The sequence below is a fragment of the Neopsephotus bourkii genome, unplaced genomic scaffold, assembly GCF_033783945.1.
Source record: "Neopsephotus bourkii isolate Nb327-2 ecotype Australia unplaced genomic scaffold, CSIRO-AGI_Nbou_v1 NB_369, whole genome shotgun sequence".
NCBI classification, from domain to species: domain Eukaryota; kingdom Metazoa; phylum Chordata; class Aves; order Psittaciformes; family Psittacidae; genus Neopsephotus; species Neopsephotus bourkii.
In genome coordinates, this window is record NW_026900875.1 from 489,241 (window position 1) to 514,532 (window position 25,292).

General features: G+C 61.2%; 2 protein-coding genes across 4 annotated transcripts; both read left to right on the top strand.

The window, feature by feature from the left end:
• Nucleotides 1-817: 817 nt before the first annotated feature.
• Nucleotides 818-17,351, top strand: SLC12A9 (solute carrier family 12 member 9). 3 transcript variants are annotated; one of them, XM_061348752.1, is made up of 14 exons: nucleotides 818-1,027; nucleotides 3,309-3,443; nucleotides 3,616-3,753; nucleotides 3,989-4,288; nucleotides 4,514-4,621; nucleotides 4,735-4,846; nucleotides 4,939-5,096; nucleotides 5,361-5,443; nucleotides 5,581-5,705; nucleotides 7,048-7,240; nucleotides 7,434-7,608; nucleotides 8,425-8,571; nucleotides 9,014-9,822; nucleotides 17,250-17,351. In XM_061348752.1, exons 1-14 carry the CDS (start codon nucleotides 838-840, stop codon nucleotides 17,349-17,351), a joined length of 2,775 nt encoding a protein of 924 aa, XP_061204736.1. In that variant the 5' UTR covers nucleotides 818-837. The 3 variants fall into 3 exon arrangements, with proteins under 3 accessions (XP_061204736.1, XP_061204734.1, XP_061204735.1); XM_061348750.1 differs by lacking the exon at nucleotides 17,250-17,351 and having other exon boundaries at nucleotides 9,014-11,205; XM_061348751.1 differs by lacking the exons at nucleotides 3,989-4,288; nucleotides 17,250-17,351 and having other exon boundaries at nucleotides 9,014-11,205.
• Nucleotides 17,352-17,395: 44 nt separating this feature from the next.
• On the top strand, nucleotides 17,396-25,210 carry ECEL1 (endothelin converting enzyme like 1). The gene is made up of 17 exons (XM_061348756.1): nucleotides 17,396-18,139; nucleotides 19,772-19,840; nucleotides 20,000-20,110; nucleotides 20,632-20,724; nucleotides 20,943-21,067; nucleotides 21,459-21,681; nucleotides 21,818-21,916; nucleotides 22,016-22,090; nucleotides 22,559-22,662; nucleotides 22,859-22,917; nucleotides 23,079-23,130; nucleotides 23,236-23,303; nucleotides 23,397-23,521; nucleotides 23,784-23,849; nucleotides 24,037-24,132; nucleotides 24,663-24,739; nucleotides 24,974-25,210. Exons 1-17 carry the CDS (start codon nucleotides 17,396-17,398, stop codon nucleotides 25,071-25,073), a joined length of 2,286 nt encoding a protein of 761 aa, XP_061204740.1. The 3' UTR covers nucleotides 25,074-25,210.
• The last annotated feature ends 82 nt before the right edge of the window (nucleotides 25,211-25,292 follow it).

Here is a 25,292-nt window from a genome sequence, read left to right on the forward strand (position 1 = left end):
CCCACTCGTGACACGGACTAGCGCCGTGGAGGGTCAACCGCTCGGCTGACAGGAGCCGGCACTCAAGCGGGTACTCAAGGCAGGCGTGGGGTTCGCCCCCGGCCCCACTGTGCCCCCCCCCTTTCTCCCGGTCCCGGCGCCAACACCATTAACTTAATTGGTGTGGCGCTTGGCAACCTCGGGCGGCGGAGGTAGTGGGACCCCGGATCCCGGGCAGATCCCAGCCCTGGCTGCGGGGAGGGAGGGACTGTGTCCCCGGGGGCCCCGCTTGCCCGGTAATTGGCGCGGGCAGCCGAGCCCGACCAGCACCGGCTGGAGTCGCGGGGAAGAGGCACAGTGAGCGGGGTGCAGTACCGGCGTCCCTGGTGGTGACCGGGGGCAGCTTGGGGGTGCAGAGGTCGGTGCAGGGGTGCCGGTTGCTGGAAGGTCGGGGCAGGGGACGTGTGACGATTCAGGGGAGTGGGGTCCGGTTTTGGGAGGGGTAGGGTGTGTCAATGCCTGGTACCGGGAGTGGGAAGACCACGGGAGGGGGTGGGTTAGGGGGATTCGGGATGGGGGGTAGCAGTGGGGTCAAGGGGGGTGTTGGGGTGGGCCACCACTATGGGGGTACATCTAGAGCCAGGGGCCGCGATAGCAATGGGAGGTTGCTGGTGGGGCCAAAGAGGGGGCGGGGCCTCGCCAACGGGGCGGGTCTGGAGGCGTGGCCTATTCCGGAGGCCATGGGCGTGGTCAGCGGAGAGGGGCGGGGCACGGCGGGTCGGGCCCGGGTCGACAGGCGGGGTTGGCGGGGCAGCGGCCGAGGCCGAGACTGGGTGGGTTTCGAGGCCGTGGCAGGCCATGGCGAGCTCGGAGCGGAGCGCGCTGCTGACGTACCGCCTGTGCGGCGCCTCGGGCGAGGAGGAGCGGGGCCGGGAGCGCGGCCGGGCCGCCGCCACCGCTACCGCTCACCGCAAGCTGCCCACCTTCCTGGGCGTTGTGGTACCCACGCTCCTCTCCATGTTCAGCGTCGTCCTCTTCCTGCGCCTCGGTGAGTGCCGCCGCCCGCCGGACCCCTCCCGACCGCAGCCCGAGGTCCCCCGAGACTCACCAGCTTTGCCTGGTACCCCCAGTGGCCCCGTGTCCTCCCGGGCCCTCCTCCCCTTCCCAGAGCCTCCATGCTCATCCCGAGCCCCACAGTCTGGAGCCCCAGTATCCTCTTTTTGCCCTCTCCGTTTGTCCCCAGCCTCTCAATCTGACGCCCCCGTGTTCACTCCAGTGCCCTCCCAGTGCCTTCTCCTACTCCCCCAGTTTGGAGCCCCAGTGTCCTCTCCTGCCCCCCAGTCTGGAGCCCCAGTGCCCTTTCCTGACACCCTCCCCCCCCCCCAGTTTGGAGCCCCAGTGCCCTCTCCTGCCCCCCAGTCTGGAGTCCAAGTGCTGTCTCGGTTCTATCCCAGGCTGGGGTCCTGATGCTGTGTGTCTCCTCCTGACCTCACCAGTCTGGGGCTCCAGGGCTCATGCTGCACCTATGTCCCAGCATGTCCCCTAGTTAGGGACCTCAGTGCCCCCAGTAAGGGACCCTAGTCTGGAGCCCTAGTGTCTCTGGGGCAGGACTTCTGAGCCTTCCCAGTGCCTTCCCTAAACAGGATTCCAGTGCCCTTGTGTCCCCCCTTCCCCAGTGCTGAAACCCCACTGCTCTCAAAGCATCAGCCAATGCCGGGCTACAGCACTCCAATACAGGACCCCAATTCTCTCCCACATGCTACATGGTGTCCCAACAGGAGGACCTGACCCTGGTGTCTCCCATTGAGCACCCAGCTGCCCCCTCCTCTGTGTTGTTCAAAGGGCACAGATTTGATCCCAGTCTGCTCCCAGTTTAGGTTATGAGCCTGTTACCGGGCAATCTGGAAGAGCTAGGAGGTAGGGTGGGCATGGGCTCGAGGAGGTGGCAGACTTTTGGGGGGTCCTAGGAGGGGAGAGATGCCCCAGCCTGTCCTGGGGCAGACAGAGGCTTAGGGCACCTAGGGACAGGGAAGGCTTTTCCTCTTTCACTTTCTGCCCACAGAGAGCCCAAGGGCGGAAGTTGGCTGCATGCCTGGGGGGCCCTTGAGCCCCTTCCCCTGCCTGGGGGACCCACTTTGCTGGGGGCTGTGGGCACAGCTCTCCCCTGCCATCACTCGCCCCCTTTCTGCTCCCCTTGCTTTGGGTCCTGGCACAGGCCCTGACCCCCCTACCCTGCAGGGGGTGCCGGGACGCCCCTCCCTGGGGTGCATTATTCCGGGGGGGCGCGGAACCGGAAGGGAAGTGTAGGGAGGAGGGGGAGGGGAGTTGCCGGGAAGAGGAACTGTCCCACCGTGGGGGGTCCGTGATTCCCCCGGCAGCGTCTTGCTTCCTTCCCCATGCCTCACACATCCCCCAGATCTCCATGGCGAGCAGCTCCTCCTACTTCCTCAGCACTGCTTTCTTTCGGGACACCTTTTTATTTCCCCCCCCCCCCCCCCCCCCCCCCGTCGGCTGTCCCCCTTTTGGCACTGGGGCACCCTCCATCCCTCTGGGGTCACAGAGTGTGCCTCCAAACCCACCCTGTCTCTCTGAGGCCTCCTTGCAGTGCCCGTGCCGCGGCACCCCGTCAGCCTCCCTGCGGGCATGGCTGCGGCCTGGCTTGCGGCTGAGATAGGGCATCTCCCTGCAGCCGCGGGCAGCCTCTTCCTGCCCGCAGCGCCGCCGGCTGCGCTCGCCTCCCGTCACCCCGGGCAGGGCCGCGGGGGGCTCTGGGTGCCCCATCCCGGGGACACACACACCATGGGGAGGGGGGTTGGGGTTGCAGTGTATGACGGGGATGCCCCGGGGCTGTTCTGCTTCCTGCTTTGCAGCAGGCAAGCAGGGCGGCAACACAAACCCGATGGAGTGCCCATCAGCTCCTGGTGCCCAAGCTGGGGTGTAAGGCACCTCCTACCCGCTGAGGGTGGCAGCAGGGCATGGGGGTCCTAGCACCCCCCGCAGTGCCCTCTGGCCAGGTGGACGGTAGACTCCCCCCTGCCCTGTTTGCTTTTTGATTGTGCCCCTCTGAGCTGCCCGTGCCCAGGGCACTCCTGGGCCTGATCCTGGCATGGGAGGAGGGTGGAGATGTCGTGAAGTGAGAGCACCAGCTGGGTGGAGATATACCCATCCTGGCAGGGAAGGGAGTGGTATGCCTGGGGGGAGCTGTGGGCCCAAGGATGGGAGCAGCCTGTCTGTCTCAGTGGGGTGAACTCTGGCTGTGCCCAGGACCCTGTCCTAGGAGCGGTCCACACCCAGCTACATGGCTCATTTTCTCTCCCTATCCTTGGCAGGGTTCGTGGTGGGCCATGCTGGTTTATACCAAGCCCTGGCCATGTTTGCAGTGGCATACTTCATTATCGGTATGACAGTGCTGTCTGTGTGTGCCATTGCCACCAACGGGGCTCTGGATGCTGGAGGAGCCTACTGTATCCTTTGCTGTGGTTGCTGCTGGGGCAGAGCATGTGTGCTATAATTGTGTGATCACTCAGCGGCCTTGGGGTGCCACACTGGGGCTGGGACCTCCTTGTCCTGGGAGGGAGGAGTGGGAGCACCCACTGGTGGTTTGGGCTGCTGGCATCTTCCCTTGACTCAAGCAAGATATGATCAGCCGTGCCCTGGGCCCAGAGTTTGGGGGCAGCATCGGGATCATGTTTTTCCTGGCCAACGTGTGTGGTAGTGCCCTCTATGTGCTGGGGCTGGTGGAGGCACTGGTAGACAGCTTTGGAATCCCACTTGGTAAGTACCCCCATGTGTTTTGGCAGGGGACAGTGGGTGTCCCTTACCCAAGCAGCCCTAGTGCCCTGCCAGGCATGCCAAGCACCATGACTGGCATAGACAGCACAGCTTACCCAGCCGTCTGGTCTGGGTAGCTAACAGAGCTAGTGCCTGTCAAGCCTGGCACAGCAGCGATGCTATCTGCTCCAGTGTTTCCCCCTCCAAGCCCCACTGATCCTGGCTTGTCTCTCCCCAGGGCAAAAAGTGGGCACTGGCATCCATGTCCTGCCCCAGAGCTACTGGTATGAACTTCTCTATGGTACCGTGCTGCTGGCCCTTTGCCTCCTTGTGTGCCTTGTGGGTGCCTCCATCTACGCCAAGGCCACCTTCCTCATCTTCCTCATTGTTGCGGGTGTCCTGGGCACCATCCTTGTCAGCTTCTTTGCAACACGGCCCCTCGGAGTACCAATCCACCTGCCCTACCTCAATGGCTCTAAGACTGAGAATGGCAACTTCACTGGGTTCTCCCTCGCCACCCTGCAAGACAACCTGGGGGGTGAGGAGAGGCTCTCCCCCCCCTGCCTGCTGGACCCACTATGACACTGGCATCTCCACATCTGCAGGGGCTCGCTGGAGGGTGGGGGGAGCTTGTGGGCACAAAGTAGGTGCCATAGGGTAGGTTTTCCTATGGTTTGTTTATGGGGACATTGAGGAGAGGGTATATAGTAGGGCTGCACTGTCCTGGACAGCCCATCACAGCTTGCATCCATGTGTTCTGCAGGTGGGTACGGGATAGACTATACCACCGGGCAGAGGATGAGCTTCAGCTCTGTCTTTGCGGTGATGTTCAATGGCTGCACCGGCATCATGGCAGGCTCCAACATGTCAGGTATGGGCAGGGGTTGCTGGGCTGGGTGACAGTGGGAGTGGGAGCTGAGGCTGGAGGAAAGCAAGGCGGGTGCTGTGCTAGCAGGTACTAATACTGCTTGCTCCTGCCCACAGGGGATCTGAAGCGCCCAAGCTACTCCATCCCACGGGGCACTATTTCCGCTGTGCTTTTCACCTACCTCGTGTACAATCTGCTGGCTTTCCTCATGTGTGCCACCTGCAACAGGTATGGCCACCTGTCCCCTTGCCAGGGCCATTAGTGCCAGGCACGGTGGCCTGAGCCGAAGCAGGTGCCAGCATGTCCATGTCCCTCCTCAGGATCCTCCTGCAGAAGGACTATGGCTTCTTGCGTGACATCAGTATCTTCCCGCCCCTGGTCACCGTAGGTATCTACGCTGCCACCCTCTCCGCAGCCATGAGCAACCTCATCGGAGCATCCCGCATCCTCTATGCCCTGGCCCGAGATGATCTCTTTGGTGAGTGCCTGGAGTGCGTTGGCACCTGCCAGAGCACACCTGGCAGATTGTACCTGCTTGGGGCCAGCCCTGGCACCAGGGTGTCCCCTTCCTGGTATAGGGGTGGTACTTTGGGAATCGGCGTGTGACCAGTTGGGTCACCTGCGGGCCCTGGTGTTTGCCCCCTCCTCAGCACCCAGGGTGGGGACAGGACTTCTGGCTGATGGCTGAACCTGTTGGTGTCCACTGGTGTGCCCCAGCCCAACCTCCCTCCTCTGCCTGCAGGCCGGGCGCTAGTGCTGGCCAAGAAGACCTCTGCCAATGGGAACCCAGTGATGGCTGTGATCCTCTCCTGGCTGGTAGTGCAGGTGAGTTTGCCAGCGATGCTCCTTTCCCAGCCTTGCTGGGTGAAGGTGGTTTGGCACCTGGGCCAACATTGTGGAGCCTGACACATGCCATCCTGGGGGATGCATTCACCCTGTGCTTCCTCCTGTGCTCTCTGCAGCTGGTGCTCTTCTCTGGGAAACTCAACACCATCGCGGGGGTTGTGACCACCTTCTTCCTCCTGGTTTACGCCACCGTCAACCTGGCCTGCCTGGCACTTGAGTGGGCATCAGCCCCCAACTTCAGGTACCCCCTGGCACAGGGGAGGGAGGCTGTGCCAATATGCTGGATAGTCACCCATTCATCCATCCATCTGTGCTTCTGCTATCCCTGTGCCTGCTGCCCCTCTGTCAGGAAAGATGCTGAGTACCCCTCTCTTGGGCATTTGAGGGGGCAGAAACACCCCCATCCCTGGGGAGGAAGAAGGAGACAGGTCCCCGCATGGCACTGGCTTGGCATAGTCCTCGTGCACTGACACTGCTTTGCTGAGTGGGTACAGATAAATCCAACTCCACTGGGTACCACCCGCCCCCTCCCCATAGGCTGAGGTAAGTTATAGCCTATGCCTGCCCGGCATCCCCTGGGCAGTTTGCCAAGTGGTGATGGAGCCCACTTTCCATTAGTGCTAATTAAACTAAGGGAGAAGAGGGAGGGAGGAAAGAGGGGGATCCTGGATGGGGGGGAGGAGAAAATATCTTCCAGGAAGGAGGACTATGAAGAAGGACTGTGGGCAGCCCCAGCCTGGGGTGCAGAGTGCTGGGTACTCTGGTGCAGGGCTGGCCTGGCAGGGCTGCCCAACTCTGGGAGGGGTGGTGGGGCATAGCAGGATGGCTGGGGGGAGCCTCATCTCAGTCCTGTGTGATGTCCACTGCCCTCAGTGCAGGATGTTGTGACTCCAAAACAGAGGGAGTCCTGCAGGTGTTACAGAGGCAGTGCCCAAACATGGCTGGGTGGCACTGCCTGGGGTCCCCCAGAGTGCCCCATTCCCAAGGGTGGGCTGGTGTGTGTGCCAGGCTGAGGGGCTGGGACTTGCCCCCCATAGCTGCTGAGCATGAATGGGGCAGGATTGGTGCCTGAAGGAAGGCTCGGGGAGTGGGTGGGAGCAGTCCCATCACCCACCCCACGTGTGGTCCCCCCCTCGCCCTAAGGTCTCCATCAAGCGCAGCGGAAAAGGATTTTAATTACCTTTCAGGAAAAACAACAATTAGAGAAAATAACAGCTTCTTGCTTCTCCACCTCCTCCTCATTGTGCCAGGCTGAGCAGACACCGCAGCCGCCGGCACTGCTGTGCACTGCCCAACACTAGCTGGTCCCCTGGGTGTGCCAGGGCAGCACCAGCCTTGTAACCATCGTTAGCCCTGTTTGCCATGGGCTAGCAGCAAGGGGCTGCCCACTGCCCTAGGAAGTACTATTTCCCTCTGTGCCCTCTTCTGCAGGCATCTGGGATGCCTGACGTGCACTGGGCTGGCACAGAGGGGTTCACTGGGGTGGCTGGTGTGGCACCTTGGCATAGTCCGCCATGCTGTGCCGGCCCTGCAGGCAGTATGGGAACCATATAATAGCAGATGTCCCCTTCTCCCTGCTCCAGGCCCACCTTCCGGTACTTCACCTGGCACACGTGCCTGCTGGGCATTGCGGGCTGCTGTGTCATGATGTTCCTCATCAGCCCTGTGTCAGCCTCAGCAAGCCTGGGCTTTCTCCTCCTGCTTCTCCTTGCACTCCACTACCTCTCGCCCAGCAGTACATGGGGTTACATCAGCCAGGCCCTCATCTTCCACCAGGTGAGCTCTGTCCTCCTCAACTTCAGCTCCTCCACACTGGGATCCTAATGGAGTGGAGAGCTGGTGTCCACAAGCTGGTGTCACTGTGGCAGCTCTGTCCTGGGCAGCGTGTCCTTGGGGCTGGCATCCCCGTGGTGTGATTCATTGAAAGAAGGAGGTTTCCTTACCTGCTGCCCTCTCTTCCTTCATCCAGGTGCGGAAGTACCTGCTGATGCTGGATGTGCGGAAGGACCATGTCAAGTTCTGGCGCCCACAGATGCTGCTGATGGTGCAGAACCCACGTGGCAGTGCCCGGCTCATTGACTTTGTCAATGACCTCAAGAAGAGTGGCCTTTATGTCCTGGGCCATGTTGAGCTGCAGGACTTGGGTGAGGGTTTTCACTGTCTCTAGCACTGGTGGCCTCTGTCCCTTGCTGTGGTGCCAGGGGGCTCTTGGAGTCCTTGGGATGATTGGGGGGCAGGCTGGGCATAGCAAAGGGAATGTCTGCATTTGGGCAAAGGTGTTGGACCTTGGGCTTGGCTTGGCATGGGAGATGTAAGTAGATTGCATCTGTCCCATGGCTCCTGTGCAAAATGTGTGCTTGCAGATGTGTGCCAAAAGCTTGTGCATGTTTGTGCTCAGGTGTCCATCCCTACATGGGGCTCCTGTGTGTGTCAGTGCGGGTATGCACACGTGGCACATCCCACCCAGGCTCCTCTGGGCTCCTGTGCAGCATGGTCCTTTGGCGCAGGTCAACGCCTGCATGCATGTGGGTACACATGGCACAGCTTTGTGCATGCATGTGCCTGTGTCCATCCTTGCCTCATGCCCGCCACTGTGTGTCCACATGTTTCAGGCATGTTTGCCTCCTGGTGTGTGTTGTTTTGCACACATGTGCTCCCTGGCACACGCCATGGCTGTCCTCATCCTTGCCCCAGCTGATGCCTGGGCTCTGCTCCCCTCCCTGCCGCTGTTGCCATGGTGATTAATGGCCTGAAATTGGGGAGGAGGGATGGGGCTGCCTGGGTATTTTCTATATATTTACGTATAATTTCATCTCTCTGGCTGGAAGCACCTGCTTCTACCTTCCCCATCTTGTGCGTGCTGGGATGGGCACAGAGGTTACCACTGGTTTTGCAGAGAGAGTGCTGTGGGGCGCCTGAGGGGTACCCTACCCCTGATGCTGTTCTTGCTCCCCACCCAGACATGCTGCCTTCAGACCCACTGCAGCCCCAGCAGGACTCATGGCTGACCTTGGTGGACAAACTGAACGTCAAGGCCTTCGTCAGCCTCACCCTTGCACCCTCAGTGCGGCACGGTGTCCGGCAGCTCCTCTTCACCTCTGGCCTTGGTGAGTGGCACCTGGTCTGGGTATGGGTGAGGGTCCACCTTGCTGCCCCTGCGGGGTGAGGAGTGCCAAGGGGTTTGGAGGCACTTGGACATGCAATGCCAATCCAAGTTGGGTCTTGAAGGCATCAGGGGTGAGCAATGCTGAGGTGACGTTGGGTTGTTGGAGACATCTGTGTTGGCAATGTTGAGGGGCTTGAAGACTTGTGAATGGGCAATGGCAAGGGGGTTGGAAGCGCCCAGTGGGGGCAGTGCCAAAGCCGAGTTGGAGCTTGGAGAAGAGATATGTGGGTAATGCCAAACCTAAGCTGGGGCTTGGAGGTATCTGTGCATGTGATCCTGAGGGGTCTGGAATCACCGGGGTGAGCAATGTCAAAGCTGAGCTGCAGCTCCTGGGTATCTGCAATGCCTCTGCTTGGCCAGGACTATGGTGGTCTTTCTGGCAGGTGGGATGCGCCCCAATACCTTGGTGCTGGGCTTCTACGACGATGCAGCACCGCAGGACGGTCTAGCCCAGCACCCTGCCTTCACCAGCACCCGTGAGGAGATCCCCCTGGGCTTCCCCCCGCTGCGGGCACCTGCTGCTCCCAAGCTGCTCTCAGCCCGGGAGTATGTGGGCATCGTGGCTGATGCCCTGAAGATGCTTCGCAATGTCCTGCTGGCCCGGCAGCTGGAGAGCCTGGACAAGGCCCAGGAGCTGCGCCGGGCTGCCAGTCCCTCACCTGCCATCCATGTGTGGCCCATCAACCTGCTGCGGCCTGACAGTGCCCGCTACGCCGACACCTGCAGCCTGTTCCTGCTGCAGATGGCCTGCGTCCTCAACATGGCACGGGCCTGGCGGCGTGCCTGCCTGCGCCTCTTCCTCTGCGTGGAGGCGGGTACCATGCCCCATGCCCAGGAGGAGAAGCTGCGCCAGCTCCTCAAGGACTTGCGCATCCAGGCCCAGATCCAGCTGGTGCCCTGGGATGCTGTCACCCGCCTCCACTGGCAGACCTGCCGGGGACCCCCGGGAGGGCCTGCTGGGGCAACAGAGGAGGAGGAGGAAGAGACCATGAACTTCCCAGCCAACACCACCCAAGTGTCAGATGAGTATGTGTGTGCTGCCAACAAACTCATCCTGGAGCAAAGCCCCGCGCCAGTCGTGCGCTTCCTCTACCTGCCACGGCCACCGGCCGACACCAGCCTCTACCCACTTTACCTGCACCAGCTGGAGCTGCTCACCCGCGGGCTGGGCCCCACAGTGCTGGTGCATGGGGTGAGTGCCGTCACCAGCACCCAGCTCTAGATCACCTCCCAGGTCCCCCCCACCTCCCTTCACCCTCCTTTGCCCAGTGCCTTTAGCAGCCTGAGCCCGGGGCTGTCCCCAGCCCCAGTACCCCCACCATGGCGGGCAGGAGGCTCAGTGCCTCATGCTGGGGGTGGGTTATTTTTTTGGGGGTGTCTCCTGCAGAGGATGAAAGCTGCCCTGGCAGGATCCAGGCACAGCCCTGCATTCACGGTGCCTTTTCTTTGGGGTGCTGGTGGGTGATAGTGGGGTCCCGGCGGGTGCCAAGCACTGGGTGCCCCAGTTTGCTGGGAGCTCCTTGCTCATATCATGTACCTCCCTCCCCATGCTTCCCCACTCCTGCAACCCCCAGCCTCCTCTCTGCCAGCTCCTCCGGGCACTCAGCCAGCAGTGGGGATTGATTAAAGGCAGCCTCGACCTTGGTGCCCCAGCTCCTCGCCATCCTCCCTGCCTTTCATTAGGAAAAATTAAATGGAAAGGGGTGGGGGAGGGGAGCCTGGATTCCCTGTGTGAGGCTGGGAAGCGGGGGGAGCAGCTGGGTGCTGGCCCCAGTGGCTATGAAGTATGGCACCCTGTGTCTTGCTCGGCATCCCCTGTGCTGCTGGGTGGGGGGGACGCAGACGTTTCAATCTGCAGGGCCCACCTCAAGGGGTCTGAACTCCTGGTCCTGGCAAGGAGGGAGAAAAAGACTGGCCAGGAGGGAGCCTCATCCAACCACTGCATCCCCTAGCCCTGTTCTGTGACCTGTTTCATGGGACATTGCCATTTCCCCACACCCATCATGACCTGCACAGGGAAGCTGCCCTTTCTGCCTGCCCCCCCCTCTTATTGATTAGAGGAGGGCAGGAAATTGCCTGGGTGCGGGACGATAAATCCATCGGGCGCTTGGCAGGCAGGCAGCGCGCCTGTGCACTGCCTGATGGATTGCTTCCTATTACCCCCCAGCACGGGGGGGGCTGCTCTTGGTCAGGCTGGGCTCCAGCAGTGGGGCTGCCTATGCCAGCTCTTACCAAGCCTGGCACTGCCACCTGGCAGCTCTGCTCAGCTGGAGGGCTGGAAAACTGGAGGCGGCCGGGTGCTGCTGGGTGGTGGTGGGAGGTTTACTCTGCCCGTTTTGCAGTGGGTTGTGCTCAGATTTGTGCCCAAGTCCCCACCTCAGTGGGTGGCCAGGGGGGTAGAGCTGGCTTTGCTCCCCCCAGCAGGAGGTGAGTGCCCCACATTGGGCACCACATAGCCTGCAGGGCTTATTTACAAACAGGCGGGAGCTGGCACAGGGCAGCTGGGCACCAGCGGGACCCGACGGCCTATAATGTTAATTATCACCACGTAATTAAAAGCCCATAAAAAGCCTCACACTTCATTAAATTAAAGCTTCCCCACACTGTGCCGGCAGGCTCTAGCAGAGTTAACCTTGGCCGTGCCAGCACCAGCTCCACCGCAGCTGGCAACCTGCAGCTGGGGGTGTATGGGACCTGAGGCTGGGAGTATACAGCCCCCCCCCAGTATTATAGTAGGGTGCAGCATTGCTCATGCATGGGCACCCCCCAACACCATTCATCACCCCTGAACCTCCTGTGCCTGGGCATACATGGGGAGCACAGAAGGCATGGCATGGACATATATGCACATGCCCCCCCTGCAGACACGCTGTCACACACACTGGGGCTTGGGCAGGGTCTGACACAGGTGCATGCATGCACACCCAGATGTGCGCACCCAGATGTGCCTGACCAGAAAAGGCAGCTCACACACCAGCACAACAGCTCCGGCACAGCAGCTCCAGTGCGGAACACCCACGCAGCGCACACCTACACAAACAACGCTTCTTCCTCCCGACAGACACGGAGACAAACAGAGATGCACACCCTGCAGCTGCTCCAGGCTCCCACCCATTGCTGTGGGTGCCCGGGAGGTGATGGGCTGCAGGGAGAACACCCATCTGTGCCTGCCTCCTCTGTGCCTCAGTTTCCCCAAGGACTAGGCTGTACTGGGGATAAGAGGGGGGAGTGTGTGTGTGACCTCCAAAACCTCCTGGTACCTTGGTGCCGTGGCTCAGTGATGCTATGTTGAGGTAGTGGGGGGGATACAAAATGGTGGGTGGGCCCTGCCAGCACACAAGGAGGGGCATGTCTGTGGGGCACACATGTGTGTACCTGTTAAGGGAGCATGTGCATGCTGAGGGGTATATGTGTACAAAGAGTGGCTATATGTGCATGTGCACAAAGAGTGGCTATATGTGCATGTGCACAAAGAGTGGCTATATGTGCACGTGCACAAAGAGTGGCTATATGTGCACATGCAGTGGGGTGTGTATGAACCCACCCCTCGGCGTGATGCTCTGATCCGCACACAGGCTGGAAGGTGAGGGGAGCCATGGGAGAGCACACACCTGTGAGCACAGGCTGTGCAAACTGGCACACGTGTGTGCCCAGCACCGCAAGGCACTGCCCCCGAGTGGGACTGTGGGGGGCAGGCGCTGGTGGGTGCCCGTGCCCCAGCCCCATGGGGGTGGGCAGCCAGTGGGGCCTCGACTATTTCTTGGAAATTTCGCAGCATTCATTTCAGTGCAAATAAAAGCTGTCATTGCCGGAGAAATGATACTGATCGAGGTCTGAAAAGACAGCAAATTACCCGCCTGAAAATGCACCGCTGGAAAAAAATGCATATTAAACACACAAAAAGGCACTTTGCCATCAGCCGCGCTTCCCCCGCCGCTCCAGAATAACCACACTTTACATAATTCTCCCTCTCCACCTTCGAATTAATTTCGCAGACAGAGGCAGAGGCAGCCCTCTGACAATAGCGGAGGGGAGACGCAGCGGCGGCGGGGAGGAGCAGGGCTGAGCGCTGCTGGGGAGGGTCCTGGGCTGGCTGGGTAATGGGATGCCAGGGTTGGAGCTGAGGGGGGACTGAGGGGTTTGGGAGAGTTGGGTTGGTGGGTGAGGGTTGTGGTTTCAGGGTAGATGTGCCAAGCTGTGGGGTGGAGTGCTCTCCTTCACCCCCTGGGTGCTCAGGATGGGGGTCCTTTGGGGTGGAGTTTGCAGAGCAATGCTTGGGCTAAGTGTTTCCTACAAGGGACAATCCCTCATCCCCTACCCCTGGGGTGAGCCTACTGTGTGCCTATTCCAGAGCCTGGCATCCTTCCTGGAGGCAGGCAGGCCCTGGAGGCGTGCATGCACCTAGCATGGCAGGGACACCATTGCACCCCTATACCCCACTCTCCTACCCACACTGCAGAGCCCGTGGGTGCACCCAAAGGACACTGCAAGGCCATGCTCTCTGCCCAGGTTGGCACACCCAGACTAGCACCCGTCTACGAAACCTCCCAGGAACCTGATCCATGGACATGAGGCCACTATGCCCAGCACCCAAGCACTGCCAGGGGGGAGCAGTGGGGGGGTCAAGTGGAAGTGCTGGGGGATTCAGCTTTATGGGTGCTCGGCATGGAGGGGCTGGCAGAGGTGAAGGTGGGCGGCAGAGGTTGGCACCGCGCTGCTTTGCATTTTCAATGACAGACCCATGCCGGGTGCTCGGGAGAGTGGAAAAATCTTATTTGTCACCTGCTGGCGGTGCGCGGAGGCTCCCGCGCCGCGGCTAATCTCGGGGAAAATGAGGATGCTGGCGGGGTGGCCTGCGGGGCTGGCAGGGCTCAGTGCGGCTGGGGAGGTGCGTTCTGCTCTGAGCCCTGCTCGGGGTTGGAGTCACGAGTAGCAGGGTGGGCAGGGCCCCGGGGTCACACGAGATCTGTGATCCCTGGAGGTATTGGCACTGTGGCACAGATCTTACCTGCGGGAGGTGCTGGGCAGTGCTTGTGGGCATGCAGAGCAAGTGCCCTGTTCCCCCAGCCGTGTCTGCAAAGGCACAACCTGGTCACCTTCCATCCTAGCTTCAGGAGCAGCCGCGTGCTTCCCAGTGCCAGCTCCACGGGTTGGCACCACACACGCACCCCCTCAGAGCACTCAGTGGAGATGTTTTGGGGGAGCTGGCATCTGGAAACAGGTGCTGTCACTGCCTGATGTCTACACATAAATGCCCATCCCACACCTGCCGTACCCTGGCTTGTTGAGATCCCAACTCCTGTGGGACGCTGCAGCGCTCTGCAGCCAGCTCAGATTTATCCATTATTTTATATCCACATGCCTTTAATTTTTATAGCCCTGTTGGAGCAATACCCAGGGCTATTAATAATGCCAGCCCCTCCTCTCCTGTGTGCATCCATCATGCTCCCACCAAGGTGCCAAGCAGTTCTTGGAGCTGTGTAAGCACAGGTGCAGGGAGGCCGGTGTGTGATACCCTTCACCTAGCTCCCCAGTGAGCAGCAGTGTTGGGCGCGCCATGCCCACCCACCAAGCAGCCTGGGTCCAAGTGTCCTTGCACCCCACTGGAGCTGGGCTGATTCAGGTGCCCAAGCTGGGGATGTCTGGTGGGATTCACAGAGCCCTTGTGTCCTGGTGTGTGCTGCAGGAAAACTTTGCTGTAACACCCAAGTATGTGTGTGTGTGAGCAGGCATGGGTGTGCCAGTGTACATGTGCCTGTAATGGGAACTGGATGGCAGTGCATGTTTGAGCCTCTGTGTGTGAGGCACAGCATGTGTGTCTGTACTGGTTGTGTTTGGTGTACATGTGATGTATGTGTGTGCCACTACCTGTGCATGTGATGTTACCTGTCTTGATGGTGCTGTAGGCAACTTGCTCAGGCTGTTCCCTGCACTCCAGCACAGAAGAGTGCAGCCTCAGCTGCCCAGGCGGTGAGGGTTGTGCCTGGGACCAGCCCAAGGGACAAGACAGTGGGTCCCACACCAGTCAAGCCACCCATCCTGTGCCAAACAGGGTTCTTACACCATGTGTAGCACAGCACCCAGTGTGTGCTGCCTGGGGATCTCACTCCAGCACCCAGGATGTCCTAGGGCCACCCCCCGAGCTCCCAAAGCTGTGCAGGCACGAGGGGTGAGGGTGGCAGGGCACCCCAGAGTGTGGCAGGCAGGATGGCTCTGTGGGGCTGGGGTATGTGGCCGCCGTGGGCCATGGGAATTGCTGGGCTACAAATCTCCTTGCTGGGCCCCCCCGTGGCAGAGCAGCTCACGATATTTATGTTGGGGATTTATCTGCAATGCAGTTTAATATTCCCAGACCTTCTTGTGTGTGTGTGTGTGTGTGTGTGTGTGTGTGTGTGTGTGTGTGTGTGTGTGTATGTGTGAGTGCATGGCCCCCTCCCCATGCTACCTTGTGCCACCCCCATGCACACTTTCTCACCTGTGGACTCCCAGGTTTCATCCCTGCCCACCCACAGCCCTTTTCCCTTGCCTCCACCCTGGCAGGACGGGACTGGCTCCCCCAGGGTGCCCGGGCACGGTTTGGGGTGCTGAACAGCCGGGATGCTCCTGGCACAGGCCACCGTCCGTGCTCACCCGAGCTCCCCCGGGGTGCCGGGCTGCCGGGTCGTTGCAGAGTGATCCCCGGCCAGGATTGCCAGGTGGATTGGCACTGCCAGCCCTGTGCCAGCCCCCCGGGGCGGGGGAGCCGGGGACCCCCCTGCCCTGCCTCCCCGCCGGCGGGGATGAGGTAAGGCTGGCTGGTGGCACAAGGCTGCTCTATTTGCATAATAATCTCGTTAATGGAGCCTGGCCTGCGGGAGAGCCGGGCTGGAGACACCACCCCCTCCCCGCCCCGCTGCCTCCCTCCGGCCCCGCCGCTCCGCCAGCCGCGGCGCGGGGCGCGGAGCGGGGCTCGAAGCGGAGCGGAGCGGAGCGCCGGGAGTGCAGCCGGGCGGGCAACGCCGAGCCGCCCCGCCAGCAGCCCCGGCCAGCCTGCTGACATCCCCCGAGCAAGCCGGTAAGCACCCCCCGAGCATCCCCCTTAGCATCCCGGGCAGCGTCCCCGAGCATCCCGGGAGCATCCGCCAAGTGTCTCTGCGAGCAAGCGGTGAGCGACCCCTGAGCACCCGCGGACATCGCGGGCAGCATCCCGGGAAGCATCCCCTGAGCATCCCCCGAGTACCTCGGTGAGCACCTCTCGAGCAGCCTAGGGAGCACTCGCCGAGCTTGCCGGCGAGCACCTCGAGATCATACCCCGAGCAAAACCTTGAGCATCCCCCGAGCACCACAGGCATCATCCCGGCGAGCACCTTCCGAGCATCACCCGAGCATCCCATCAGGCATCTCCCTAGCATCCCGGGTAGCATCCTCCGAGCATCCCTGCCAGCATCCCCCGTGAATCCTGGGCAGCATTCCCTAGGCACCCCCGAGCATCCCACGAGCATACCTGGCGACATTCAGAGTAGCAACCGCCGAGCATCCCGGTCAGCCCCCGGTCCTCCCCGCCGTGCTGTGCTGTGCCTGCTGCCGGCCCCGCAAACTTTCCGGCTGCAGCAGCTCCCCGGCGCGGGCACCACCGGGCTGTGGTGCCGGGGCACAACTTTGCCCGAGTTGTGGAAGCAGCAGGGGCTTCGGGGGCTCCCCGCGGGGAAACCGGTCACCTGCCGAGTGGCTCTTTGTCCCCAGCCTGTCCTCTCCCACCTGCAAATCCGGATGCCATCCTGCACCGAGCAAGGCTTGGGGACTATATTTGAAGGCCCCCCAGAATCCATCTATGCCCCCACCCTCCTTTTCCATGGGCAGGCAGACAGACCCCTTTGTCCCCGGCATGACACCCCTGGCAGACACCCCTGCCCATAGGGCACCAGCCTGCAGAGAGGGGTGGTGGCGGGGGTGAAAATGCTGTGAGATGTCCATGGGGTCCAAGGCTCCCCCCAGACTGGAATTAACTTTGCTCACACATCATGCACCACACCACAATTTAACACAATGCGATGCAACACGGCGCACCATGACCCAACCCAACATAATGCAACGCTATGCTCCATGGTGCAACTTGATGCAATCCAATGCAGGGCCACACAACCCGACCCAACCCACAACACCCGAACCCGATGCCTTCCCCCCAGATTTTCCCAAAGCACCTCTTCCTAAGTTTCTCACCCCTCTCCTACCCCTCCCAGAGGGACTGGCAGACTTCATCTCCCCCCAGTGCCAGGAAGGGCTGTCATGGTGCAGGGTGAGGGTGGACTCACCGGATCACCCTGGGTACACAGCTGGTGTGGTGCTCTCCCTGGTGTTCTGAGTGAGTGTCAGGTGTATGGGATGGAGCTGTGCCGGGTGATGAAATCTACCTGGGATTGTGCAGACAGGAGCCTGCCCTGTGACCAGAGGGTCTGGAAGAGAGGACAGCTATGGGGTAGAGCTGTCACGAAGCTCCTGGCACTGGAGCCAGTCCCAGTAACCCAGCAGGGCACCCAGGCAGGCAGGGATAGCAGCACAGGCAGTGATGACGGCAAGAAGCAACCCCCCTGCCTTGCTCCTCCCAAACCCATCCTCAACCACCTCCTCTGCCTTTTCCAGGAGCTTCCTGACTCACCCAGGCACCCTCCACCACCTCCCAATAGTGGGCATGGCTCCAGCATGAACCGTGGGGTGCCTGAGCCTGTCCACCTCCTGCCCTGAGACCCCTGCAGTCACGGTGCCTGAGGGGAGCTCCATCCCCAGCCATGGAGAAGACCTACTCGTTGACAGCCCACTATGATGAGTTTCAGGAGGTGAAGTACGTGAGCAAGTACCAGAGTGGCACCCTGCCCAATGGCTTCACCCTCCAGCTCGGCACCGGGGCCAAGAAGCGTCGTGGGGGGCTGCCGCGCTGGAGCCGCCGGGAGGTCTGCCTGCTCTCAGGGCTGGTGTTCGCTGCGGGGCTCTGTGTCATCTTGACGTGCATGTTAGTCCTCAAGTACCTGGCAGCTGAAGGGGACAGCTACTGCCTGGAGGGGTGCCAGGAGAAGAAGGCCTTCCTACGGGCATCCCGATTCCTCAGCGCCAACATGGATGCAACCATCGACCCCTGCCAGGACTTTTATTCCTTTGCCTGTGGTGGCTGGCTCCGGCGACACGGCATCCCGGAGGACAAGCTGGTGTATGGCACCATCGGGGCCATTGCAGAGCAGAACGAAGCCAAGCTGCAGGCGCTGCTGAGCCGCCCCGTGCGGCGCCGAGCTCCCGCCTCGGCCGAGAGGAAGGTCAAGGAGTTTTTCCGCTCATGCCTGGACCGAGCTGAGATTGACCGGCTGGGTCCGCGGCCCATGCTGGAGGTCATCGGGGAGTGTGGCGGCTGGGATGCCCCTCCGGGCCGTGGAGACATCAATGAGCTGCTCTACAAGACGCAGGGAGTCTACAGTGCTGCGGTGCTCTTCTCCCTTACTGTCAGCCTGGACGAGAGGAACACCTCCCGCTATGTCATCCGGGTGAGGGCACCCTGCCCCTCGGGCCGTCCCTGCACCAGGCACCCCCCTGCTCCCATGACACCACCCTGGTGCCACTGTCCTTGTTGCAATGGCACTAGGCAGGTGCCCACTGTGTGGGCTTGCCTGCAGCAGGCAGCCGGGCTGGCGACAGCCTCTATCCCTGGGGACCCCCCCATCTCCCTCCTGTGGAACCCCTGTGTCAGGCTGCCCCGGGGTGAGAGTGGCACCTCCAGGACCAGGGTTGAGGAAAAGGGCAGGGGGATGTACAGAGTGAGACAGTGTTGCCTGGGTGGATGCTGGGGACAGCCCAGAGGGCACCATGACTGGTAGCCAAGCCCCCTCACCTTGACGTTTTAGCTGCCAGCAACTGGTACTCAGGGGCCAAACCCTAGGCAATGATCGGATGCCTGCCAGCCCCACAGCGCTGGAACAGGGTGCCAGCGCATTTTTTCATGGCTTTGTCAGCCTTCCCTGCTCCTGCCAGCCCCTGTCCCTCAACCTGTGGTGAGACCGGGGCGTGGGTGGGCTTTGTCTGGCTGGGCAAGCCTCAAGCTGCTTTTGTGGGTGTGTGGTGGCAGGCATGGTGATGGGCATGGAGGGCCATACTGGGGGGGCACAGCAATGGCACAGTGGTGGGCATGGAGGGAACATGGGGGTGGGCACAGCAGGGACATGGGAACATGGCGGAGGGCGGGCACGGAGGGGGACAAGGTGTATGGGATGGCAGGAGCAGCGGAGGGCTCTGTGAGGCGGTGGGTGCCCTGCTCCCTGCTGCGGTGTGTGTGCGAGCAGGGCCGCGCCGCGGGCAGGAGGAGTGTACGCTAGGGGGAGCGAGTGTCCCAGGGAAAAGGGGCGGGTGGGCGGGGGGAGATGGGTGTGAGCCAGGGCAGGGTGCCGGGGCTTGGCTGGGGGAGTGTGTGAGGGTGTGATTGGGAGCGGGTGTGCGATGGGATGTGATGGGATGGGATGTGCGAAGAGCCTGGGAGAGGGTCCTTCATGTGTGCGGGAGGACTGTTTGTGCGGCAGTGCCTTTGTGGGAAGCCAAAGAGGGGAGGATTTGTGATGGGGAGGGGGAAAAGGAAGGGGAGAAAGGCTGGAGGTGCCTGTGGACTGCAGAGCAGAACTACAGCTGGTGGGATGGGACACAGGGGGTGAGCCAGAGAGAAAAGGGAAGGGTGCATGTGTGTCTCTGTGTGTGTGCATTGGGGGGGTGGGTGTTAAACTAGATGATGAATGCGTAGCCGGATGAGCATGCACAAGTGTGTGTCATGAGGGTGGAGTTACAGATACATGTGTGTGCATGCATGTACGGGCATGTTCAGGTGTGTGTATGTGTTAGAGGCTGCGCCTGTGCCTACAGGCCAGCAGTGTGTGTTAGTCTGGGTATGGAAAGTGGGGGGGACCATGAAGCAGGGCCCTGCCTGCTGCCCAGCACTCCCAGCCCACTGCATGCTGCCTGCTGCAGCTCCATCACCCTCTGGCAGGAGGGAAACCAGGGTACAGGACCTGTCCATACCCAGGGCTGACTTCTGGGGCACCAGGGGCACTCTGCAATATGGGGGAAGGTGAGGGGTGCCCTGATCAGCACAGCCCACCCCAGCTCACCCTCTGCCCCCATCTCTCCCCTCCCAGATTGACCAGGATGGGCTAACTCTGCCTGAACGGACCCTCTACCTGGGGCAGGATGAGGAGAGTGAGAAGGTGAGGGGTGCCATACCAATGCCCTAGGGAAACCAGGAGAGGGACCAGCACCCAGCATTGTGTGGCAAACAAAGGGCACCCCACTGCCAGCAGTGCCAGGAGCTGGGGTGCCCTCAGGGCAGTGCAGGGTGGCACTCAGCATCCCTTCCCTCGGCACAGATCCTGGCGGCATACCGGGTGTTCATGGAGCGGTTGCTCACCCTCCTGGGGGCTGAGCACGTGGAGCAGAAGGCTCAGGAGATCCTGCAGCTGGAGCAGCACCTTGCCAATGTGAGCGGGGTGCCCGTCCTGGGCTTTGGTGTGCCCCTGCCCAGACCTTGGGCACCCAGTCACAGATCATTGGGGATCTCCATATGTGGTCCTAAGTGAACCTTGAAACCCTCATTTCCAGCCCTTGGGGACCTTCATGCCTGGCCCTTGGGGATCGCATCCTCTTGAGGACCCTGTGACAGGCCCTCAGATACCCCAGCCCCGACATCTTAAGAACCCCGTGTTCCAGCCCTCGGGGGTCCTCATGTCCAGTCCTTGTGAACCCACCCCAGGCCCTTGAGGCATCCATGCCCAGCTCTTGGGACCCCAGTCTAGGTCCTGGGGGAGCCCTGTGCTCAGTCCTCAGGTACCCAAACTCCTTGGGGACCCTATGACCAGCCCCACTGTCAGCAGAACCCTCCCAGGGCAAGGAGTCAGGAGGACTGTGGTCAGCAGCCCTGCTTGTCCCAAAGCTGTGCCCATCTCTGTGCCACCCACAAGGCCGGCAACGGGATGGTGACAGCCATGCCCACCCCATGCAGATCACAGTGTCTGAGTATGACGATGTGCGGAGGGATGTCAGCAGCATGTACCACAAAGTGACCCTGGGTGAGCTGCAGCGCATCACCCCCACGGTGAGTACCTCTGGTGCCCAGCTTGCCACCCCATATCCCCATCTGCCCTGTGCCCCACAGTTGCCCCCTACTCCATGCCCTTGTTGCCCCCCTGCCCCATAAATCCACTTGAGGAGGATGAATCCATCCTGCACTTTTCTGGGTGGGAAGGGGAGGCTGGAAAGCCTGGGGATGGGGGGGGGGGGTGTCCTTGTGCCTCCCTGACAGTGCCCTGGCAGCTCAAGTGGAAGCGCTTGCTGGACCGCATCTTCAATGACAACTTCTCGGAGGAGGAGGAGGTGGTGCTGCTGGCCACCGACTACATGCACAAGGTGTCTGACCTCATCCGCGTGACGCCCAGCAGGTGAGGGGGGCTGGCACCCCTGTGCCCTGACACCTTCCCCATCCTGGCAGGGGTTGGCAATGGAGGTGAGCACAGGGTGGCTGGGGATGGTGCCGTCATCATCCTCCCCTCTTGGGGAGGCCAGGCTTGAAGGTGGGGACCCTAGAAAGCTCCTGGGAGAAGTCACTGTCTTGAGTACCCTGGTCATGCCCAACCACCCACTGAGCCCTGCTAGAGGTCACCAGACCCATCACACAGCAGGGAGGGACATGGTACCAAGCCTGTTCCTGTTGCCCCCACAGGCCATGGCCACCCCCATGGCCTGACTGGACCCTGATGCTTGCTCCCCACCCTCCCTGTGTGCCTGGGACATGACCGGTGTGAGGGTCCTGATCTCGCCCTCCATCACCAGGATTCTTCACAACTACATGCTGTGGCGCATTGTGGTGGTGCTGAGTGAGCACCTCTCCACCCCCTTCCGTGATGCCATCCATGAGCTCTCTAAGGAGATGGAGGGCAATGAGAAGCAGCTTGAGCCGGGCAAGGTCTGCCTGAGCCAGGCTAACAAGCACTTCGGCATGGCCCTGGGCGCCCTTTTTGTCGAGGAGCACTTCTCCTCCACCAGCAAAGCCAAGGTAGGCGATACTGCCTGTGGGTACAAAGCCACCACATCCCTCCTGTCACCTTGCCAAGCCCTACCTACTGAGGGCTGTCTGGTGGGGTGGTGGGTAGTGAGGACACTGTGACAGTGCCTGTGGTGACTTTCTATAGGTACAGCAGCTGGTGGAGGACATTAAATACATCCTGGATCAGCGCCTGGATGAGCTGGACTGGATGGATGAGGAAACACGGCGAGCAGCCAGAGCCAAGGTAGTAGCCCCCAGCATGGCCCTGTGCCTTTGCCCCCACCATGGCCCAGGGGCACACGGTATGGAGGCCTTGACTGCCCCTCACTCCCTTTGCCCACAGCTCCGGTACATGATGGTGATGATCGGGTACCCCGATTTCCTGCTGAAACCAGAGGCCATCGACAAGGAGTATGAGGCAAGGGGTGGACCAGGGCCATGAGGGGTCCTGGGCATGTGGAGGGAGTAGATGTTCCCCACATCTGCCTCAGAGTCTGTGGAGACCAGGATGCCAGCCCCAAACAAGCCATATCCTGATAGTTGATTTTGCCCACACTTGCACGGTCACATGCACTTGGGCAGTACCATACTGTCCCTGGGGTCTGGGATGATGTCTCCTTCTCCACACCACACTCCCCAGAGCTCAGCTCTGTCCTCAGCAAGGGACACCAGCATGGCCCAGGAGCCCCATGGAGCTGACGGAGATGCAGCTGATCAGGGGGGCACAGAGCATGGGACATAAGGTCATACTCATCCAGCCACATCCAACTCATGGCCACAACCCTACACCCTCTGTCCCCAAAGCTCATGGGGTTGGAAGGGTACCCCAGCCCTGCTCCCATACCCTTGGGGTTGGCATTCCTCCTGACATGGCTGTGTCCCCCAGTTTGATGTGGATGAGAAGACCTACTTCAAGAACATCCTCAACAGCATTGCCTTTGGCATCAGGCTCTCAGTGAAGAAGATCCGGCAGGAGGTGGACAAGTCCGCGTGAGTATTCCCTTGCCCTGGAAAGCATGAGGGCACAGCGTGGCTGGTCCCTATGTCTGGTTGTACCCCACAGGGTATAGGCAGGAGGGCACATGGCAAGCCAGGAATACCCCCCACGCCTGAGCTGCTCAAGGGGGTGGCATTTCCATGCCCAACTGGGGCTCCTGCAGCCTGGCATCACTGTCTCTCCTTGCAGGTGGCTGCTGCCTCCCCAGGCACTGAATGCGTATTACCTGCCCAACAAGAACCAGATGGGTGAGACATTGCCCAGCCCCTTGGGGTTCAGCCCCCCAGGCTGCTGAATTTGGGGAGGGCCTGGGGTGGTGGGCACAGTGAGGAGCTCCTGGAGCTGGGTGATGCTGTGTGTGGGTACAGGGCAGGGTACCCACAACTGCAATGCTCTCCTGTGTCCCCAGTGTTCCCTGCTGGCATCCTGCAGCCCACCCTCTACGACCCTGAGTTTCCGCAGTGAGTGTGGGGCTGGAGCATGGCTGGGGGTGCCAGGGCAGGGGATTGGGTCACTGCCATCCCTGCCAGCACTTCACCCTCTCACCTCTGCTCCCTGCCTGATAGGTCACTGAACTATGGTGGGATCGGCACCATCATTGGGCATGAGCTGACCCATGGCTACGATGACTGGGGTGAGCAACCCCCCACCTCATGCCATGCGGGACGTGGGTAGGCAGGACACCTGGGTCCCTTGCGGTTACTGGTGGTGGTGGTTGCCTCGGCAGGGGGACAGTATGACCGGCATGGGAACCTGGTGCACTGGTGGACAGAGCGGTCATACAGCAAGTTCCTGAAGAAGGCGCAGTGCATCGTAAACCTCTACGACAACTTCACTGTCTACAACCAGCGGGTGAGACCTCCCTTGTCCACCAGGCAATGCCCTGGCACACGCTGCCCCATGGCGGGTCCCTGCTGCTCCATCGCTGGGGCTGGGTGCCTGCAAGAGAGCATGGCTCTGCCCTGAGACCCAGCAACTCATCACAGGTCAGCTGGGACATTCCTCTGGGCACTGAGTGGGAGCAACTGAGTCACAGTCTCGGTGTCAGGGTGGGGATGGGGGGAATGCCTGGAGAGGGGGGTATCTCTGCTTACCCCATCGTCTCTTTTGGCAGGTGAATGGCAAACACACACTGGGGGAGAACATTGCTGACATGGGGGGGCTCAAACTCGCCTACTACGTAAGTGTCCCCTTGAGGGGTGTCATGGCCCTGGCAGGGCCATGGGGTGGCTGCTGATGGCATCACCACTGCAGCAGGGAGTGGGCACGATCTGGCTTGCTGATTGCTGAGAGGTTTGCATAGGGGCGATTCAGGGCAGGCCCGGGGGATGCCCAGGCCGTGTTGATGGCCACCCTCTGTTCTCCAGGCTTACCAGAAGTGGGTGCGGGAGCATGGCCCAGAGCACCCCCTGCACCACCTGAAATACACACACGACCAGCTCTTCTTCATTGCCTTTGCCCAGGTGAGCCCCTGCCCTTCCCACATGTGGCATGTACTGGGGGAGATGGGGGGTGTCACCCTGTGTATGGCCAGTGGCCCAAAGGGACAGGGCGAGAGCCCTGAGCAGCCTGGTGCCCATGGTCAGGAGTTGGGCTCAGCTCCATCAGCAGGTCCTGGGCTCAGGGTATAGAGCTCAGCCCTGCAAGGATCACCCTGCATTGCCCCACTGCTCCTGCGGACCCTACATAATAAATTCGTGGCCTACTCATCACCTCCAGAGACCCTACAGTAGCAAATGCGTATGACTCCAAGCTTCTAGGAGACCCTACAGCCAGGCAGCTCACAATCCCAGGAGACCCTACAGTAACAATCATGCCTCCATGTTCTCCCAAAGCATCTATACCACACGCACAGGCTCCCAGGAGACCCTACAATAACAAGTACAACCAGGGCATTGCTGCCCTAATACCCCAGCAGCATCTATTCCCTGGTGGGTGCCGGAACCCAGGATGCCCCATCCGGCTCACCAGTGGGAACCTTTCTCCCCTGCAGAACTGGTGCATCAAGCGGCGATCCCAGTCCATCTACCTGCAGGTGCTGACAGACAAACATGCCCCAGAGCATTACAGGTACTGGTTGGCCCCAGAATGGAGGGGGGATAATGGTGGGTGCCAACCTTCCCCAAAGCTGGTGGTGCCATGCGGAGTGGGCACCCTTTGGGGTGCTGGCACCAGCAGGCTTTGGGTGGGCATACCTGGACAAGGGGATGGGTGCTGCTGGGCTGAGCAGGTGCCCAGCCGGGGCCCATGGCAGTGGTGGGGGGCACAGTGTGCCCAGCTTTGCATTGCCTCCTCTCCCGGCAGGGTCCTGGGCAGTGTCTCTCAGTTCGAGGAGTTTGGACGTGTTTTCCACTGCCCCAAAAACTCACCCATGAACCCGGTGCACAAGTGCTCAGTGTGGTGAGGCCAATCCCCCCTCGCAGGCTGGCATCCCCCATCCCCATCCCTGCTGCAGTGCCACTCTGTGCCTGCTCCACGCCTCTGCCCACCTCCTCCTCCTACTCTCCAGGCAAAGAGGGCACCCCTGGGTGACATGGAGGGTCATCCTCTGCCCCCAGAGGGCACCCCTGGGTGACATGGAGGGTCATCCTCTGCCCCCAGAGGGCACCCCTGGGTGACATGG

What these genes read in the sequence shown, in the direction of transcription:
- SLC12A9 (XM_061348752.1), top strand. Translation starts at nt 838, where the DNA reads ATGGCGAGCTCGGAGCGGAGCGCGCTGCTGACGTACCGCCTGTGCGGC. An exon ending in CAGCTTTGGAATCCCACTTG is followed by an intron (nt 3,754 to 3,988) that starts GTAAGTACCCCC and finishes GTCTCTCCCCAG; the next exon opens with GGCAAAAAGTGGGCACTGGC. An exon ending in ATGTGTGCCACCTGCAACAG is followed by an intron (nt 4,847 to 4,938) that starts GTATGGCCACCT and finishes GTCCCTCCTCAG; the next exon opens with GATCCTCCTGCAGAAGGACT.
- ECEL1 (XM_061348756.1), top strand. Translation starts at nt 17,396, where the DNA reads ATGGAGAAGACCTACTCGTTGACAGCCCACTATGATGAGTTTCAGGAG. An exon ending in CCATCGACAAGGAGTATGAG is followed by an intron (nt 22,091 to 22,558) that starts GCAAGGGGTGGA and finishes TGTGTCCCCCAG; the next exon opens with TTTGATGTGGATGAGAAGAC. An exon ending in CCATGGCTACGATGACTGGG is followed by an intron (nt 23,304 to 23,396) that starts GTGAGCAACCCC and finishes TTGCCTCGGCAG; the next exon opens with GGGGACAGTATGACCGGCAT.